The sequence below is a fragment of the Haemorhous mexicanus genome, chromosome 15 (genome assembly GCF_027477595.1).
Source record: "Haemorhous mexicanus isolate bHaeMex1 chromosome 15, bHaeMex1.pri, whole genome shotgun sequence".
NCBI classification, from domain to species: Eukaryota; Metazoa; Chordata; class Aves; order Passeriformes; family Fringillidae; genus Haemorhous; species Haemorhous mexicanus.
Window position 1 is genome coordinate 2,148,806 of NC_082355.1, and position 19,020 is coordinate 2,167,825.

The 19,020-nt window shown below is 53.3% G+C and overlaps 2 protein-coding genes across 5 annotated transcripts in view; one reads left to right on the top strand and one right to left on the bottom strand.

Annotated features, from left to right (window-relative positions):
* Positions 1-5,199, top strand: part of SH3PXD2B (SH3 and PX domains 2B) — a 69,579-nt gene extending 64,380 nt beyond the window's left edge. For all 3 annotated transcript variants that reach the window (XM_059859904.1, XM_059859902.1, XM_059859903.1), the window contains one exon: positions 726-5,199. In XM_059859904.1, coding sequence (XP_059715887.1) covers positions 726-2,204 — 1,479 coding nt within the window. In that variant the 3' untranslated portion in view covers positions 2,205-5,199. The remainder of the gene's footprint in view (positions 1-725) is intronic.
* Positions 5,200-6,313: 1,114 nt separating this feature from the next.
* The window catches only part of NEURL1B (neuralized E3 ubiquitin protein ligase 1B), a 138,374-nt gene continuing 125,667 nt past the window's right edge, over positions 6,314-19,020 (bottom strand). For both annotated transcript variants that reach the window (XM_059859974.1, XM_059859975.1), the window contains exons 2-5: positions 15,116-15,676; positions 11,722-12,429; positions 10,648-10,773; positions 6,314-9,896 (exon numbers count right to left, since the gene is read on the bottom strand). In XM_059859974.1, the coding sequence (XP_059715957.1) occupies positions 9,652-9,896; positions 10,648-10,773; positions 11,722-12,429; positions 15,116-15,676 (1,640 nt within the window). In that variant the 3' untranslated portion in view covers positions 6,314-9,651. The remainder of the gene's footprint in view (positions 9,897-10,647; positions 10,774-11,721; positions 12,430-15,115; positions 15,677-19,020) is intronic.

Consider the following 19,020-nt stretch of genomic DNA (forward strand, 5'->3'; position numbering starts at 1 on the left):
CCCTTCCAGGCCAGGGAGATCTGCTCCCCATGGTGCTCTGGATGCAAACCAGGCATGGTTTTGTGTCTGTTAGCATTCCAGACTCTGAGAGTGCCATAAAAACCTGTAGGAGCTCAGGAGACTCTGGCCCCACACCGTTCTTGGTGGCCTCCTGTGCCCCAAGGGTGAGTGCTCTGTTTGAGCAAATGGAAAATAAACCCACACCACCAATGGCATTGGAGATGGGAGTTTTTCCTCTTAGTTAGGCCAGGTGTAAAGTTAAAAGCCCTTCCAGAATTCCTGGCACACCCTCTTTGCTGGCAGAACCCCTCCTGCAGATGGGATTTCGCTTTCTCCGTGTGAGGATGTGATTTATTCCTCTCTAAGAGGATTTTTCCTTCAGGGCTGCCCCACTCAGCCCCTGCCAGGCCCCAGCCCCACTCCTGGAGCTGCAGACAGGCAGGGCAGGGTGGGATCCACACGGGATCGCTGCTGCTGCTTCACTGCTCCAACACTGCCACGCTGTGGCCACCGCCAGCTCCGGGAGGGACAGACAGCTCAGCCACTCTTCCTCAGCCCTCTTCCTTCGCTGGCAGCCAGGACCAGGTGTCCCTCCCCTTAGGATGGCACTCCTGGGATTCCACGGCTTTTGGCTGGAGCAGCACAAGGCCATGTGTCACCCTGCCATCATTTCCGAGACCCCTGAGCGCAGAGTGGCTGTCTGAGGTCTCCTTTCCCCCTGGCAGGTTATTGAGAAGAACCTGAGCGGCTGGTGGTACATCCAGATCGAGGAGAAGGAGGGCTGGGCCCCTGCCACCTTCATTGATAAGTACAAGAAAACCAGCAACGCCTCCAGGCCCAATTTCCTGGCTCCCCTTCCCAACGAGATGGCGCAGCTGCGGCTCGGTGACGCCGATGGCAGCGCCAGCGAGGAGGTGACAGGGCCCTGCCGACCCCTGCCAGAGGCTCCTCCCAACGGCATGGACTGCACTGGGAGGTGGGGCAAGGACTGGAAGGGGAAGGAGGCTCCTGACAGTGGGGACCTGTCCTTCGCCGGGGGCTACGAGGAGATCTCGGACCGCGACACGGAGGAGAAGCCCAGCCTCCCACCCAGGAAGGAGTCCATCATTAAGTCAGAAGGAGAGTTACTAGAGAGGCAGAGGCCTCCCCCCAAGCCCCCAGGCATGATTTTGCCCATGATCCCCCCCAAGCAGTCGGCAGCCCCGAAGGACAGCAAGAAGCCGGAGCTCAAAGCGGAGAAGGGCAAACTCTTCCAGCTGAAGAACGAAATGGGGCTGGAGTGTGGACACAAGGTGTCGGCCAAGGAGGTGAAGAAGCCAAACCTCCGGCCCATTGTCAAGCCAACCAAGCCAAAAGCTGAGCCTGTGGAGGACAAACCTGAGCCCATCACCCAGAACCCGTTCTTGAAGTCAAGACCTCAGATCAGGCCGAAACCCGCCGCGTCCCCCCGGCCTGAGCCACCCCCAGCCGATGACAAACTGGACATTTGCAGCCTGCGGAGCAAGCTGAGACCTGCCAAGTGCCCAGAGAAGCCCTCAGAGCAGGACCCCGCTGCCGGGGAAAGCTCCTTCAGCAATGCCGCGCTCTCCTCGGAGCCTTGCGGGCGCTTTCCGGAGCGGCCGGGCACGGAGAGCAAAGCCCTGCCCAAGCTGGACATTGCCCCCAAAGAGGCACTGCCCAAATCTCCCCTGGGCCCAGCGAGCCCCCCCTGTGCCCGGGACGCCCCTCCGCAGCGCCCCGTGGTGCCCCCGCGCAGGCCGCCCCCTCCCAAGAAGATGGGGGCTCCGGCCGCCGTGCCCGCCGAGCCCAGGGCCCCGGCACGGGAGGCTCCCGAGGCCAGGCCCTCGGCAGTGCCGGGCAGGCCCATGCTGGTCCCTCCCAAAGCCAAGCCCTTCCTCTCGGCCTGCGTGCCAGACGAAGCCAAAGCCAGAAGCGGCCTCAACCCAAAGGTCATCTCCAAGCCCGTGGAGAGAGGGGAGGCCAAGGAGAGGCCCTCAGCGCCCGGGCCCGACGTCTCCAGGGAAGCTCTGTACGTGGCAGTGGCGGATTTTGAAGGTGATGAGGAGACCAACAGCTTCAGAGAAGGGACTTTGTTTGAAGTTCGTGAGAAGAACAGCAGTGGCTGGTGGTTCTGCAGGGTCCTGGCTGGGGGGCCGTGCTGGGAGGGCTGGATCCCTTCCAATTACCTGCGGAAGAAGCCGTAGCTGCTCCATGGCTGGAGGCTCCCCGGTCTCTCACCTGAGTATTTAATGAGCAGATTAATTTATAGTTTTCTGTAAGGCTGGCTTTAAAAGAAAAGATAATAATTTGAGATCCCACGCCTCCCAGCTGGAGCCCCTTGGCAGCAGCTGGAGGAAGCAGCTCAGCCTCCCCTCCTCACCCCTGTGCTCCCTGTACCCACCCTCCTCCTCACGTCCCCCAAAGGACTTGGCTCCCGTGGTTCTCTGTGCTGGGGTGATGGACTTCGAGTGACATTTTGCCACCTCTGTGGTGAACTGGAGAGAAACCCAGCGGCAGCCAGGTGGGATGGTACCAATGCAGGAAATCACAGAAGGATTTGCCTTTCCCTGAAGCTCAGGGTCACGGCCAAGAGTTGCAGGTCACGTTGCTTAGTCCAGGGCTGTAGCAGAGCCACGAGGAATGTGGCAAAAAGGATGAAATGATTGCTGAGAACAGGTTCCTGTAGCTCTGTCTCTGGTTAAGGGCAGTGCCATGCTCCCCCTGCACAGGGATCATCCCTTGGTCCTTCCCTGCTCTACGATGACAAGTGTTAACTTCAACATCCTCCTGGTGGAAAAAAATAGGGAAAAATACACCCTCATTTACCAGGTCCTGCTGTGCTGCTCCAGGACAGCTCTCAGGCTTCTCCCCTGCAGTACTGCAACCAAACATCAGAGGGGTTTTGCTTCCGGAGCTGAGGAATTCTATGCAAGGCACAGAGGACCAGAACGACCCCAAAACCCCTGGAAAAGGGATGCTTTGCTCTCCTCCCCACACAGACTGCCCTGCCTGTTGGACTAGGAGGGGACCACTCCTTCCCAGGACCCACTGAGCTCCCTGGGCTGGCAGGCAGCAGCCAGGAGCTGGGTCCTTCCCTCGGTGCTGATATTATCAAGTGCAATCCAGAATGTGGGAGCTCAGCTCCTCATCACCACCAGTTCTGAGGTGTGTCTGGTGCTCAGGGGCTGCCTGCCTTGTTTGTCACCCCTCCTGCCCATCCTCCAGGTTCTTGCATTTCACCCTGTGGGCCAGGTTGGCTTGGAGGGGCTTCTGGGCAAGCAGAGCCTGGGCTTTTTCCATGCTGACATTCCTGCCTTGCTGCTTATCCCAGCAGGAGGAGGAGCTGTCATTCCCCAGTGCTGCTTTCTTCCTTTCTGTCCTTGGCTATTTGCAGCTCTAGGGCCGCATTTCTCTCCAGAAGAGCTTTAAACCCAGATGTCTGTGGGTTTCACAGAGTCACAGAATTGTTGGGGCTGGAAGGGACCAGCCCTAACTGGAGATCATCCAGTCCAGCATCCCTGCCAAGGCAGGGTCAGGTTTGGTGTTGACCAAGCTCTGTTGCCCTCTCTGGTCTAATTGCAAGTGTGAGCAATGCAGCCACATTGTTTTGCTGCTGAAAATGATGACAGTTTTCCCTCTAATTTGAGGCTGTCTGAATTGAAGGAGCGTTCTCCACTCCCCCAGATGCTCACTTCCTTCTCTGTCCATATTTTCCACCCTGGGAATGTGAAGATCCCTCTGCACACAGAAGAAAACAGTGGTCCCAGGATCATTCTGGGAGGGCAGTGGGGCACTTTGCTCTGATAGAGAAACCCTGACCATCCTCATATCCAGAAGCCCCAGAATTCATTTTTAGCCATGGGAATTCACGCACCCCGGTGTGTGGCTGATTCCTCTCCCTCCCACCTGCGGTTTTCTCCGGTGGCACATCAGCCCCTGATCGGGCTGACTCACCTGAGCTGGCAGAAAGCACCGCATTTGCAAGGCAGTGCAATAACAAAGCTGCTCGCTGGCACGTCGGGAGGTGTTGATGTGCTCCCGGGAGAGCTGCGGGGTGGGCTGGGCTGGGACAGGGCTGCCTTGGCTCTGCCTGGCTCCACTCAACCCCTGCTGCTTTGGAAAGGAGTGGGGACAGGATGAGTTAAAGCAGAGCTGCTCCACAGCCAAATCCAGCTCCCACGGTATCTGGGAAGGGCCGGACCCGTATCCCTGCTCTTGACACGGGGTGGAAGGGCTGTGTGTCCTTTTCCCAGGCACCGTGTCCTTGCCCTGCCTTTGCTGAATGGCCTTTTCATCTCAGCTCTGTCTCAGAGACCTCTGTGCCCTGGCTCTCCTCAGAGAGGGCTGTGCTATTTGTGTGGTCTCATCTCTGAAGAGGGCTGTCCCTCTCCCCTCCCAGCCTGAGCCTCAGAACTGGTCGTGCTCCATTTTCCTGACACAAGTACTGTATTGGCTCGCTGAGCAGGAGCTCTCCCTTCTTCCCAAAGAGCTTCCAAGAGGGAGTGCCCCGGTGGGATCCCCCTCAGGAGGTGCCCACACCTGCAGCCTTACCCCTTTTCCACTCTCCTGTCTGCCAAGGGGCCGTGGCTGCCCAGGCTCCTGTGGGGAAGATGCCAGGAGCCTCTGGGCTGGCAGGGCTTTGTCCCCCCTCTGGTTTGTGCCCCCGGTCCTGCAGCCACCTGTGCCCCAAGCCAGGCTGCCTCTCCTCCCTGTACCTCCCTGCCTACCTCGTGAGGAGGAGGAGGGTGGCCAAAAGCACCCAAAACTTGGGGCAGCCCCCCACTGGGCACAGCCCAGCCTCCCAGAGCAGGGCTTGTGCCAAGGGGGGCACTGCTGTGGCTTGGGGCCCAGGAGCTGGGATGTGGGGACAGGCCAGGGTGGGCACATCCTGGGTGGGCATCAGCCCTGCAGTGCCCAGCTCCTGCCAGGCTCCCAAAGCCCATCTGTTTGTCCATGTGTCTCTATATTATGTAATGTGTATAAATCTCCATTACTGTGGGTGGGTGGGGGGCAGCAGAAGGTAGATGTAGCTGTGTCCATGCCCTGTCTATACCTTCACCTTTAAGGGATGGATTTTTTTTTTTATTTGCTGGGTTTGGGGTTATTTTTAGGTTTTTTTGTTTGTTTGTTTTGTTTTGTTTTCTTTTTTTTTAAGAAATAAAAATAAACTGCTTGACTGGTTTCAAGCACTCTGGTGAACCCGTGTGTATGGCTGGTGGAATTCTGGGGTGCTGCTCTCGTGTCCAGGGCTGGTTTGGGGTCTGTCTGTCTGTCCATCCTGTCAGCTGTGGCAGGGAGGCTCATGGGGACCCTGACAGCTCCTTGTGTCTTCCTTGGTGCCCACACTTTATATCCCATTTATATCCCACCAAATGGGGCAGTGGAGTGTGGAAGTTTTTACTGTGGGCTCAAACCAGCAGAGTTTGGTGATTTTGGGAAGATGCAGAGAGAGAAGGAGCCATTGCCAGTGCTGAGGGGTTTTGGTGGTTTTGGGTGGCCAGGGATGAGTTCTGGGGGTAAACTGAGGCAGCAGAGTGTCTAAAAAGGCATTTTGGCATAAACTGTCAGCTCCTTCTACACCCAGAGCAAGCAAGGGGTTTGTGTGAACACTCAGCTCTGGCAGGGCAGAGTTGTGGATGAATTTTTCCACTCCACATGAAGAGAAAAAGAAAAGGGAAAAAGAAACAGGAAAAGGGGAGAGGAAAGAGGAAAAGGGGAAAGAAAAGGGAAAGAGAAAAGGGAAAAGGAAACAGGAAAAGGGAAAGGAAAAGGAAAAGGGTAAAGGGGAAAGAAGAAAGGGGAAAGGGAAGGGGGAAGGAAGGGAAGAGGAAAAGGAAAAAGGAGAAGGAAACAGGAAATGGAAAAGGAGAAAAGGAAAATGAAAAAAAAAATGAAAATGAAAATCAACCCTCCTGATGTGTCTGCATCACCCCTGGCTGCCACAGCCCCAGCAGGGCACAGGATGGGGCCAGGCTGGAGATTAGGTAAGAAATTTGGGGCTCTTTGTGAGGGCCACCAAACCCTTCCACCTCTGTAGCCCCAAAATTCTCCCTTGTCCCCCCAACTTCCAAGGAGTTGCAGTGTTAAATGAGCCAGCAAAGCCTCCCAGCCCATGGAGGGAGTGAGCAGCCCCTGGGCAGTGACTCCCAGGAGCAAAGCAAAGCTCAGGAAAGGTTTGTAAAGCTCTTTTTTTTTTATTATTTTGGAAACCTCTGCCCCTCTGGACCAGTCTTTCCTCACTTTGCAAATGAAGGCTGTCTCACCCCCCCCCCCCCCCCAGCTCAAACTCTTTGAAGCACTCCAGAGCACTCTGTACAAGCCAAAGGTTTATTTGTTTCATAAACAAGTCTCAAATTATATTCATGGAAAACAGGTAAATGGACAAAAGGAAAACACACAGCACTGAACACTATAGAGCACTGACATGTAGAGGTGCAGCTCCCTCCCTCGTGCGATGCCCTCCCTCCCCAGGCCCCCCAAAATTTTGCCTGAAAAGCCTAATACAGAGGTCCAAAATCTGATTCAGCTTCAACAAGATAATACAGGTCACAGTATTGAATCATAAAGGTAACAGCAAGAGAGGAACTGCCTCGGAAAGGGGGAGAGGTAAAAGAGCTCCCCCATCTCTTCCCTTTTTTCCTTAAATTTTCAAACAAGGTTAAGGAGGAGAGGAGGGGAAAATCCATGGAAATAAACACTTTTTCACTCCTCTATATATATATATATATATATGTATATACACACACACATATATATATATAAAAAGCAGGATTCTCAGTGAACACAAAATTCTATAAAACTACCATTGATCTGTGTTGGTTTTCTCCCATCTTTTTTTTTTTTTCTTTTTAAAAGTTGCTTTAAAAAGGATAAAAAGTGCACAGACACCCTTATAAGGCACAAACAGATCTTCTGTACAAATCATATATCATTGGACTGTTTAAAAAAAATAGCAATACGAATACTAACAATGAAATCTGTAAGAGGCTACCTTTTCCTGGAATTTTTTTTTTTTTGAGGCCTATTTTGGAAAATTCTTGTTGCTCTTGGATAGGCAGGGCCACAGGTCCACTGCTCTCCCATCCCTCTTGGTTCCTGGCTGGCCTCACTGGGTGCTGCCCCTTCTTACAAACTGGTTTTGGCTGCTACAGCAAAAATTCAGCCTCTGCAAAGTGTCCTGAAGAGCTCCTGGGGTGGATTTGGTGTTTCTCCTTGCTGGCTTAAAAATACAAAACAGAGCTACACCAAAACAACCCCACCCAGGCTGCACCCACCCTGCTGATGGAGGCCCTGAGGTGGCACCGAGCAAGGGGGCTCATGGCACTGGTGTCACTGTGAGCAGCGACCCAAGGGCACCCCTGGAGCTGGGACAGCACCCTGGGCACGGCCCAGACCTGATCCAGGCTGGGCATTCCAACAGCTCTCCTTGAATTCCTCCCCAGGGAAAGGCTTCCCACGGCTGGCAGTGCCCAGGCAGGCTGACACACCCTGGCACCGCTGTGCCCACTGCCACTGCTGGACCTGGATCTGCCAACGTGGGGCTGGGACATCCCTGGGAATGCAGAGCCTGTGCTCCCTGGGGTGGAGGACAGCTGGGAGGTCCAGAAAAGCTCCAGATGCAGGGAATGTGCCCTGGCTCCTCCTCGGGGAAAGGTGGGAGTGAAAGGTGCAGTGGCTCTGCTGAGGGTGGTGGCACAGCCAGTGGCACCAAGAAGGTCTCCAAAAAGGGCTCTGCAAAGCTGTTGGGCCCTCGTGCAGGGCCATGGCTGAGGGGTCACAGCAGCCTCTCCTTGATACACTCAATAAAAATGGTCATCAGCACTCCAAGGAAAAAACAAAAGGTTTCTGGGTGCCCTGTGAGCACAGCCCGCTGCAGGAGGAGGATGAGCTGCTCCCTGGCAGTGCCCTCCCCGATGGCAGCGTGGCACAGGGCTGGCACAGGGCTGGCACAGGGCTGGCACAGGCCAGTAGCCAAACCCAGCTCTCCTGGCACAGCCAAGCCCCCGCGTGGGCAGCAGCACCATGCACCCACAGCCTTGGGGGAGAGAGGGAATAGCCAGACATCCCTCAGGCTCCCTCTGTGCCCAGAAGCTCTAAAATGTACAGGAGTTATTATTCCATTTTTTTCCCTTTTCCAGACTAAAATGTGGTAATTGCACCTTTCTGAAAAGCTGCTCTTGTGCACTTGGTAGCACATGGTCGCTGAGCTGCAGGGACACAGCTCCTCTCATCCTCCCATTTCCATCTTTTTTCCCTCTTTATGAGCCTGAAGCAGCTGGAAAGTGGCCAGGCTGGGGCTGAAGGACAGGATAGGGGCTGTGCAATGGGCAAAGGACGGAGACTGGAGCAGCAGGGAGGAGCATGCTGAGCTCCTCACACCAGCCCTGGTACTGAACAATCAGGTGCTGCCTGCAGCTGACATTACACCCAAAACCCATTTACCTTTGAATTCCCACCATCTAATTCAGCCTCAGAGCCTTTTTCTTTCCTCCTCAGTAAAGCCAAGTGAGATAGTCCCTGTTTTTCTCAATAAGGTCTCAGGCAGAGTTGAGACCCAGCGTGCAGGCAGCTGGGAGCTGTGCTGGGAAAGAAAGAACAGGTAAAATCAGCATATACAGTCCCCAGAAATAAAGGTGAGCCTGATGGGACTGGGTCAGAAATTAATTTCTCACCAGAGCCTCCAAAAAATCCCCATGGTGGGGAGGGAGGAAGGCTGAGCCCTGCCACAGCACTGGCTGCAGGGGAAGGTCTAGCACAGGTGACAGTCAGGACTGGTGACATGGCAGCTGTGCCACCTGCCAGGAGGGCAGAGCAAAGTGCAGGGGTGTGTGCCTGCAGGTGACAAAGCCCACCACTGCAGTGTCCCAAGCCAGGATTGCAGTGTGCCCATCCACACACCCCTGTCACCCAGAGGCTGCAGTTTATGGCTTCAGAAGGCAGCAGGGCAGTGCCCGAGCTGCCCCTCACAGCTCCCTGCAGCTCCATCACTGCAGGGGCTCTGCGTGGGCTCGTGCCCCTCACTGCTACCCCAGGGCAGCTCCCTGGCTCTCAGCCTCCAAGGCCAGAAATCCCTGTTCTGCCACAGAAAGAAAAATCTGCATTATCTAAGCCCAGACCAGCTCCTCCAGGTCCCCATGAGCCCCATGTTCATGAGGATGGAACCCCAGTAAGTGACAGCCTGGCTGTGCCACTATTTGGCCTGAGCTGGTTCTCCTTACATGACATTTCCAGATCACTTCTGTCCACTTTGAACCCTCCTGCTGGGCCTTGTCCCAGTTTTGCTCCACCACAGCACAAGCCCCTAGCAGCAGCCCAGAGCTGTGGGCTTTCAGGGTCAGGAAGCCCAGTGGCATCTGGCACTGCCCAAGCAGCAACCTCCCCATTTGGACCCGCAGCACAGCGAGCCTCCCCCGCAGCGGGAGGAGGGAAAAAAGAGCCTTTGCAGGGGAAACTTCTCATTTGCAGCTGGCTCGGGTCCCGGGCCCCACACAATCCTCAGCTTTGCTCCCTGAATTGTGCCCTAGCAGTCAAATAAGGAAACACAGATAACGAGCCACTGGATAACGACTGACCAGCACGATAACCCATAAGCAGGGACGGAAAGGCGTGGTTTGCTAGCGGCGCTCCCCCTTCCTGCAGCCCTGGCGGGCGCTACGGGCGGTAGATTTTAATCACATCTTTGATGACCCGTCGGCAGATGGGGCAGCAGGCGTTGAGCTGCTTCTTCAGCTTAAGACCACAGGTGTTGCAGAGGCACATGTGTCCGCAGGTGTAGATCACCGTGTCCACCTCGCTGTCAAAGCACACGGTGCACTCCCCGTTCTTGCTGCTCGATGGCTCCGGAGGGGAGAAGACAGGAGAGATGGGGGGGCTCAAAGGGGAGCTGGGGGCAGTCACTGCAAAAGAAGAGGGGGGAATGAGGTTGTTTGGTCAGTCGGGATGGGGCAAAGCTGACACTGTGTGGCACGCTTAAGGCAGGTTTTAAGGATGTCCTTAGTCGTTGCCTGGTTCTTTGGCCAATTGAATCCCAGTGTATTCCAGCCTGCAGCAGTCACAGCTCTGGGCAGAGCCTGTTAGTCCTTTTCAACACAGGGGGTAGGTGCCACATCCACACATTTGTAGGGATGCTGATTCCACCACTTCCCTGGGCTGCTTGTTCGATACCTGACCACCCTTTCTATAAAGAGATTATTCCTTATATTTAAATTAAACCACTCCTGGTGCAATTAGATGCTGTTTCCTCCCATCCTGTCCCTGTTCCCTGGCAGCACAGCCCAACCCCCCCAGCTGTCCCCTCCTGTCAGAGAGTTGTGCAGAGCCAGAGGGTCCTCCCCGAGCCTCTTTTTCTCCAGGCTGAGCCCCTTCCCAGCTCCATTTCCTCTCCTGGACACGCTCCAGCCCCTCCATGTCTTTCTCATCTCGAGTGGCCCAGAACTGGACACAAGGTTCGAGGCACAGCCTCAGCAGTGCCCAGCACAGGGGACAGTCCCTGCCCTGCTCCTGCTGGCCACACTGGGGCTGATACAACCAATGCACAGCCCCTCTCCAGGCCATGAAAACCTTCCCAGCACTGTGTGTCCTTCCCATTCCTTCTGTCGGCCTGGCAGGAGAGGTAACCCCCCGGGGCTGAGGGCTGGCTGTCCTTACCCAGCGAGGACTCGGAGGCTGATGAGGACCTGTTGACACTGAAGGCCATGTCTGAGTCGCTGTCGTACTGGGAGCCACCGGGGGATCCTGAGGGAGACACCGTCCCTGGGCTGGACTGCACCGTGCCTGGGAACACAGGAGAGAGCTGAGCCCACAGAGGGACACCCCGAGCCTGGCCAAACCCCCTCAGCCTGCTGAGCTGCTCCCAGCCCACCTGCACAGCACTTCAGGGCGAGTCCAGCTGCTGAGCTAATGCTGCCCCTTGGTAACGACACAGGCAAGACTCTGGGTGTGAGCCCAGGGTCTGGACCTCGTTATGCCTTTGTATGATGCTTGTTCAGCTTCAGAGAAGCGAGCACCAGGTTATGCAATATTTGCCTTTCCACTTGCCCACGATCCCACTCTCCCCAGCAGCAGTGGGCTCCAGCTGTGGCTGTCACACTGTCAGCTGGGAAAAGCCATTGCTTTGGATGAAGAAAACCTGCTTTACAAAGTCATTAACATCTACTTTTCTGGTGGAATCCTTCACAGGAGGAAAGGAGAAAGGCTGGAACTGGTCACCAGCGATGGATCAGAAGGGCCAGCTGATCCCCGAGCTGTGGCAGTGCTTCAGGAGCAATTACTGTCCATGCTTAAATGAGAGCTGTGCCCATAAAAATCACCATCCTTACCAAGGCAGAAGTTTAATACCTGTTGGCTGGAATACGGAGTTTATAAAAAATCCCTTCTAAAAACAAATCCACTGAAAAAGAAGCTGCCCCCCACAACCACCCCTGTTTATAAAGACTCCCTTTATAAAACTCCCTTCAAAGACTCACTGAAAGAAAAAGCTGCCCCCCACAGCCATCCCTGCCTCCCTGCCTGCTGCTTGTTTTATCTCTCAAGGCTCATCCTTTCCTGGGGGAATCACAGAGGCTGCACACATCTCTGTGACAGACACCACGCTTTGTCACTCTTGTTTGCAAACACAAGGAGCTGCATCCTCCCATCAGTGAACACTGTGAGTGCAAACCCAGAGCTCTGCTTCTGGCCCAGGAACCTTCTCCAGCCAGGTGCCCCGTTGGCTGCACTTACCCAGGATTTTGAGCTGGTTGATCACACCGTGGATGGTAAAAAACACCCAGAGGGACTGTGAGGTGTCCACGCACATGAGCATGCCCCGGCTGGCCCCGTTGACCCCGTGGTGCACCTCTCCGTTGGGCAGGACCATGAAGCTGAGGATGTCACCACTGCTGAGCACTGGGAAGGCCCTGTAAACCACCCAGTACTCCTTACGGTCCAGGAGAAAGTCCGGATCCGCCGGGAGCTCGTTTGTCCGCAAAGTGCTCGGATCACAAGAGGTGATGCCGAACGAGAGGGCCCCGTAGTAGGGCAGCCCCAGGTGTCCTACTTCCACAAAGAGGCTCTCCCCGATGTGCAAAGGCCGGTCAGAAAACACCAAAGTCCTATTGCTCTCCTGCCAGTTGGTGCAGGCCACCATCCTGTCCTGGGAGAAGGTGATGTCGGGGCCGCGGGTGGGGTGGAACCGCAGGTCGGTGTCCAGGAATGCCGGGACTCCCTGGGCGTGCTGCCGCCGGCTGGGGCAGCAGGGGATGATGTGGTTGTCAGTCCCAAGTCCTGGTACCCGGCTTAGGTTTAGGTTTGCAATTTTGGCCACCACTTGGTTGTTCTCGAGCTCGTTGTTGTTGAAGTTGGCCGAGTCGTGGTTGCTCTGGGGAAGGCAGGTGCTGAGCCGGGCCGTGCTGAGCCGGGCAGTGGTCATGGTCTCTGCAAACATGCTGTCTGTGAGAGAAACCCAGGCACAGAGGCTTCAGTCAAGAGAAAACTGCCTACTTTTATGCTTACAGTTGTTATTGCAGCCTGCAGACTCCATAAGGAAAAATCAGCCACAGGTCAACCACTACTGAACAGCTCCTGGTGCAGAGTCACACGTGGAGCAGGCAGAGTGGCTGCACCTGGCACCAGCCAGGAAAAACAAGTGTTCCAAAGTACCTGTGTGATCTGGGAGCTCCCTGCACTGGGAAATGGGGACAAGCTGTAAACCAGTGTGATCCTACAGCTGTCTGAGGAGAAGGATCTGACAGCTCTGAGGTTACACTATTTAAAAAAAAAATCTCAATATTTTGTTGTCCCAAGGTCTTGTGCAAGACAGGTCCCCAAATGATGAACTCAAGGATGAATGGATATTCTTTCCACACTCCTTGTCATTGCCTTACACCTGTGTCCAGGCACAGGTGTGTCCCAGAGAGGTCATTTCAAGCCTCATATCTCAGGGGTGTTCACAGCCCTGCAGAGGTTTTGAATGGAGAGCTTGTCACAAAAGCTACTTCCTGCAGGTGTTAGAAAGCTTTTACAGCAGAAGGTTGTTTTCCCTTTTCACAGCAAAGGGAAAGTCAGGATGTTGATCCTTAATTAATTTCCCAGGTTTTCACTTGAGCCATGCCAGGCTTGGGGGTGATGTAAAGGTGTGGGAAAGTTTGGGAGTGTTCTCCCTGCTGCCTCCAGCCCTGCTGGGGCAGCCTGGACACTTCACTCTGAAAGGTTTAATGCACTGAGCAAAGTCAGAGCACGTGCAATTTAAGTGTCTGGTGAATGACTCCTGGTCTTCCCAGAGATGGAGAGGGGTGAAGCAGCCCAGCACCAGCACTGCCTGCTCCCTGGTGGAGAGAATCCCCAGGCTTTTGGCAAAAAGGAAAAACACCCAGATCCACTCAGCAGCTGCAAAGCAGAACCTGCCTCACTCAGAAACCCAGGAAGGAGAGGCTGGGGTGGGCTGATGGCTGGAGCAGCTCCTTCTCAGCCAGCACAGCTTGTGTGGCAAGAAATGCTCCCACAGAGGAGTCAGACACATCCAAGCTTCATGATGGATGTCCCATCCCTGGAAGTGTCCAAGGCCAGGTTGGACAGGGCCTGGAACACCCTGGGATAGTGGAAGGGGTCCCTGCCTGTGGTAGGGGGCTGGAATGAGATGATCTCTAAGATTTCTTCCAGCCCAAACCTGAATTCTGTGATTCATGATCCTGAAAGATGCACTTTATGCCTCAGAACTTGTATTTCACCATTTTCTCAACTCAGAACATTTTGGGAGGATGAGGCAGAGACAAGCACATCCTCAAGCAAGGAACTCAGGTCCCCTGGTGCCCCAGGTGGCTGAGCATGGCCCTGATTGCTGGGGCAGTGTGGGGGGGTTGGTATTTAATTAAAGAAAACCTCCCAGCAGAGTACAGGTGCTCTCAGCCTGAGTCTTTCACTGGGAACTCTTGGATGCTGCAGGCAGGACTGGAGGTGGGGAGCAGAAAGAAGCTGCATTTTATTTTTCAAATTCCAATTTAATGAGGAGAAAGGAAAGCTTGGGTGAAGCAGCTGCCTTGGCCAATACAGCAAACACTCCTTCTCCTCTGTGACGAGCACCAGAGGCTGGAGTGTGTCACAACTGCAATTAGAGGACAAGCTGCTGGTGAGGTTTAATTACACACTGGAGGCACAGCAGACAGGGAAAAGCCTTGTTTATGTGTGGCCTTCTCGCCTGTAAAATAATTGGCACTGTTCAGAAGGATGTGTGATGGAGCTGCCTGCCCTCTGGACCCACCATTCCACAGCTCATCCCTGGTGCCTGCTCCATGCCAGGCTGGCAGCACCATCCCCTGGGGCAGGTGCAGCTGCCTTGGGCTGTTAAAACTCCATCAGCTCCGAGGAGCCTCCGGGAAAGGGCAACTCTCTTGGATTTTAAAAGCGTTCCCTGTGGTGCAGCCCAGTTCAAACACTCCATCTAACGCTGAATTAATTAGAAATTTCAATGCTGCAAAAGCCACGAAAGGAAAATCATTTCCTGGCCATCAGCTGGGCTTGCTAATGGGAACAGATTCCTCCCTTCTTGCAGCCCTCCCTAAGGAAGAGGCTGTAAACCAGCCAGACTCAACCTGATTCCAGGGGTCTGAGAGATGTCCCTGAGCCAGGGAAGGGTCACAGTGCCAACACAGCCCCTCAAACTGCCAGCCTGGGTGGGACCACGGCCAAGAGCAGAGAGAGGGGCTGGGGAAGGGCTCCAGGAAACTCTTGGGCAATTACTCAAAGTTCTCCAATGGACTGGCAGGAACTGGTAGCTGGGAAAGAATAGACAAAGTCACAACTGGCTCTTTTTGTCTCCTCTGTCCCTGGGACCTTGCTCCATGTTTTTCCATGCCAAAGCAGCACATCCAGCTCAGGGAAAGCTGAGTGGAATTACAGGTAAAGATTTCCATTTATCCCTTCCCATAATGTGCAGCCTTAGAACTTTCCATCGCTGCCATCTCTGGAATATACTGCTACTGCTGGCAGAGGAAAAACGATTAATTGGCGGTACAAAACCAACAGCAAATTAATTTTCTTAAGTGTCCCATAGAAATGCTCACCCAGATCATGCATCTCCCCTACAGCATCAGAAAGAGCAAGCAGAAGAGCAGCCCACAGGCCACAAAGACACACTCACCTAGAATTTGCACTTCGTGGGTAATTCCATAGACGTCTATGAGCGCCCAAAGAGGCCCGGAAACTTTAATACCACAGTGAAACAAGATGGGCTCCTCATCGTTAATACTGTAGAAGACTCTGCCGTGCCGGTCCACCCAGAAGGCCAAGATATTGTCCCTGACCGCAAACCTCTCGGGCAGAGCCTTGGCCCAGTAGCCAGGCCGGGTGACGAGGTCGGGGCAGGCGTACTTTGGTATCTCCTCGGAGCTCATCTGCGAGGGGTCGTGGATGGTGAAGCCGAAGCGCAGGGCGCCGCTCCAGCCGTGGTGCACGGCCACCAGCTTGAGGCGCACCTTCTCGTAGAGGTGGATGGGCCGGTTGGTGAAGGTGACGCCGTTGCAGAAGCTGTTCCTGCGCGTGGCCCTGCGCGAGTGCGCGTCCAGCCGCACGTTCTTGCCCTTGGCCTGCGAGTGGAAGCGCGGCGGCTCCGCGACGGCCAGCACCGAGCGCCGCTCATGGCTGCTGTTGGGCAGGCTGTAGTAGGGCCGGCTGGACACCGAGCGCGCCTGGTGGCTCGTGTCTGCAAAAGGACAGAGGACATCTCGGTCAGCAGGGCGTGGCACCCAGCTGGGGCTTGGCTCAGCTTGGGGGGGATTTGCACCACTCTGCCAAGAGCTGGAATATCTCACAGGATCTCACGGAATCACAGAATCTCACAGATTTCACGGAATCACATAAAATTCACAGAATCACACAGAATCACAGAATCTCACAGATTTCCCAGAATTACATAAAATTCACAGAATCACACAGAATCTCACAGAATCAGAATCTCACAGAATCACACAGAATTCACAGAATCACACGGAATCACAGAATCTCACAGATTTCCCAGAATCACATAAAATTCACAGAATCACACAGAATCTCACAGAATCACACGGAATCTCACAGAACCTCACAGAATCACATAAAATTCACAGAACGACACAGAATCTCACAGAATCACATAAAATTCACAGAATCACACAGAATCTCACAGAATTCACAGAATCACATAAAATTCACAGAATCACACAGAATCTCACAGAATTCACAGAATCACATAAAATTCACAGAATCACACAGGATCTCACGGAATCACATGGAATCACAGAATCTCACAGATTTCCCAGAATTACATAAAATTCACAGAATCACACAGAATCTCACAGAATTCACAGAATTACATAAAATTCACAGAATCACACAGAATCTCACAGAATCACACGGAATCACAGAATCTCACTGATTTCCCAGAATCACATAAAATTCACAGAATCTCACAGAATCTCACAGAATCACACGGAATCACAGAATCTCACAGATTTCCCAGAATCACATAAAATTCACAGAATCACACAGAATCTCACAGAATCACATAAAATTCACAGAATCACACAGAATCTCACAGAATCACACGGAATCACAGAATCTCACAGATTTCACGGAATCACATAAAATTCACAGAATCTCACAGAATCTCACAGAATCTCACAGAATCACACAGAATCACAGAATCTCACAGAATTCACAGAATCACATAAAATTCACAGAATCTCACAGAATCTCACAGAATCTCACAGAATCTCACAGAATCACACGGAATCACAGAATCTCACAGATTTCCCAGAATCACATAAAATTCACAGAATCACACAGAATCTCACAGAATTCACAGAATCACATAAAATTCACAGAATCACACAGAATCTCACAGATTTCCCAGAATTACATAAAATTCACAGAATCACACAGAATCTCACAGAATCAGAATCTCACAGAATCTCACAGAATCTCACACAGAATTCACAGAATGACCAGGCTGGAAGAGACCTTCAAGATCACCCAGTCCAGCCCAGCCCCAACATCCCAACTAAACCCTGGCACCCAGTGCCACATCCCGGCTTTCTTAAACACACCCAGGGATGGGGACTCCACCACCTCCCCAGGTAGAACATTCCAGAACTTTATCACCCTTTCTGGAAAAAACTTTTTCCTAATATCCAACCTATATTTCCCTTGGTGCAGCTTCAGACTGTGTCCTCTGGTTGTGTCAGTGCTGCCTGGAGAAAGAGCCCAACCCCAAGTGAGCACAGGCACCTTTCAGGGAGTTGTAGAGAGTGATGAGGTCACCTCTAAATGTCCTTTTCTCCAAACTAAACACCCCCAAGCTCCCTCAGTTGTTCCTCACAGGGCTAGTGTTCCAAGCCCCTCAATATTTCACCTTAACACAGCATGCTTGGCCACAACCTGCTCTTTGCTGTCCCAGTTTGGCCCTCAGCTTTCTGTAAAAAAGTGTCAAGCAAGGTTAGGCAGCTTCCCTGCAAAGCTGGAGAGGAAGGAACGTCCTTTGTTCCCATCAGATGCTTCCTATTTCCCTCAGAAAAGCCCAACATCTGCAGCTCCGAGTTTCCTCCTTGCAGTGCACATGCTGTTAACTCACATGGTGGCCAGAGACAGGAGCTCTGAGGATTGTGGCTGTCAAAAATCACAGATGCTCAAGGTCAGCGTGGATTTTAGATTTTTGTGGGACATGAAGCCACCAGCTCCTCCATGCCCTAATTTTGTAAAGATTAATAGGAACTTCTGACCAGCACAAATTCTCCAAGACATTCAGCAGCTGGAGCACCTCTGCAACACCAAACTGTTCCTCCTAAACCTTCAACCCAGCCCCTGGCTCAGATACCAGATGCAACTGGCACATTCAGGAACATCTCATCCTTGCCTTTACCCAGAAGCTCCCATTTGAGCTCAAAGCACTTTATAAATGATGATTGTTTTCAGCTTCACAGCACCGCAGATGGCACAGAAATCCTGCCATCCTCGTTTTACAGATGGGAGAAGGAGAATTGATGGGTGAGATCTTGCAGCATTTAAAGTCAATAGCAATTCTGAGACTGACTTGAAAAAAGCAGATTTGGGATCTAAAGTGAGCTTCACACAGGCATGAAGCAGAAATGAAAGAAAGCTCAACTTTGAATCCTAAACCTTAGCTAGAAGCTCCCTGAGGTGGAGACAATGTCTTGTGCATATCCCTGAGCACAGGGGGACTTGCTCCAGGCCCTGGGCTCCCACCACCACCATGGTGTTCCAGGGAATTTGCTCTCCCCATTCCCCACCCACTCCACCTCTCCTCCTGTCTCTGCACCTGGCTTGGTAGATGTTTAAAGCAAAAATGGAACACATCCTGAATGCCCAAAGCCATCCTGTTAAATATAAAACCCCATCACATGCTCACAATTATTCTGAACACTTTTGCCACGCTTGAAGCTTTAGCAGCCACCTGCCAGGCCCTTCCTTCAAGCTGCTCCCTCCCTGAGTGTAACCCCAGGCTTTGCTTCCTGACAAGGAAAGGATTTTCTGTCATTTCTCTCTGTTGGAAAAAACCCACCAGAAGATCCTGGGAGCTCAGCTGGGCGAGCTGGCAGGAGGGCTGCAGTGGTGGCAGCTTTTTTTTGGAAGCAAAACCAGAGCAGACAGGGCAGTGAGAGGCTGGGACCTGCACTAAGGCACTGAGCAAAGAGAAGAGAGGTTGCAGCAAGATCTGAGCACAGGATTAGCCCTTCAAATCAGGCATCTGGAACAGGAGTCAAAGGCCAATGAAGGCAAAAAGCTGCTGTTTTCAGTAAGATATAAATAACAATCAAAAGGTGTTTTGTCTCTTGGTTTGTCCTGCACGTGACAGTGGCTGTGCAATGGTTAATCCTGTCAAACACCAGTGGAAATTAATACACCCTCACTCTCAGCCATTGAGGGGAGGGTGCCAGTTCCATGCTAGGGCTGTGGAAAAGAGCCCTGGAGCAGATGTGGAAGGGAAAATCCTCCCCAGGTGCCCAATCCCCCTGCCCAGCACAGCACCTCTGCTCCCAGCAGCACTGCAGG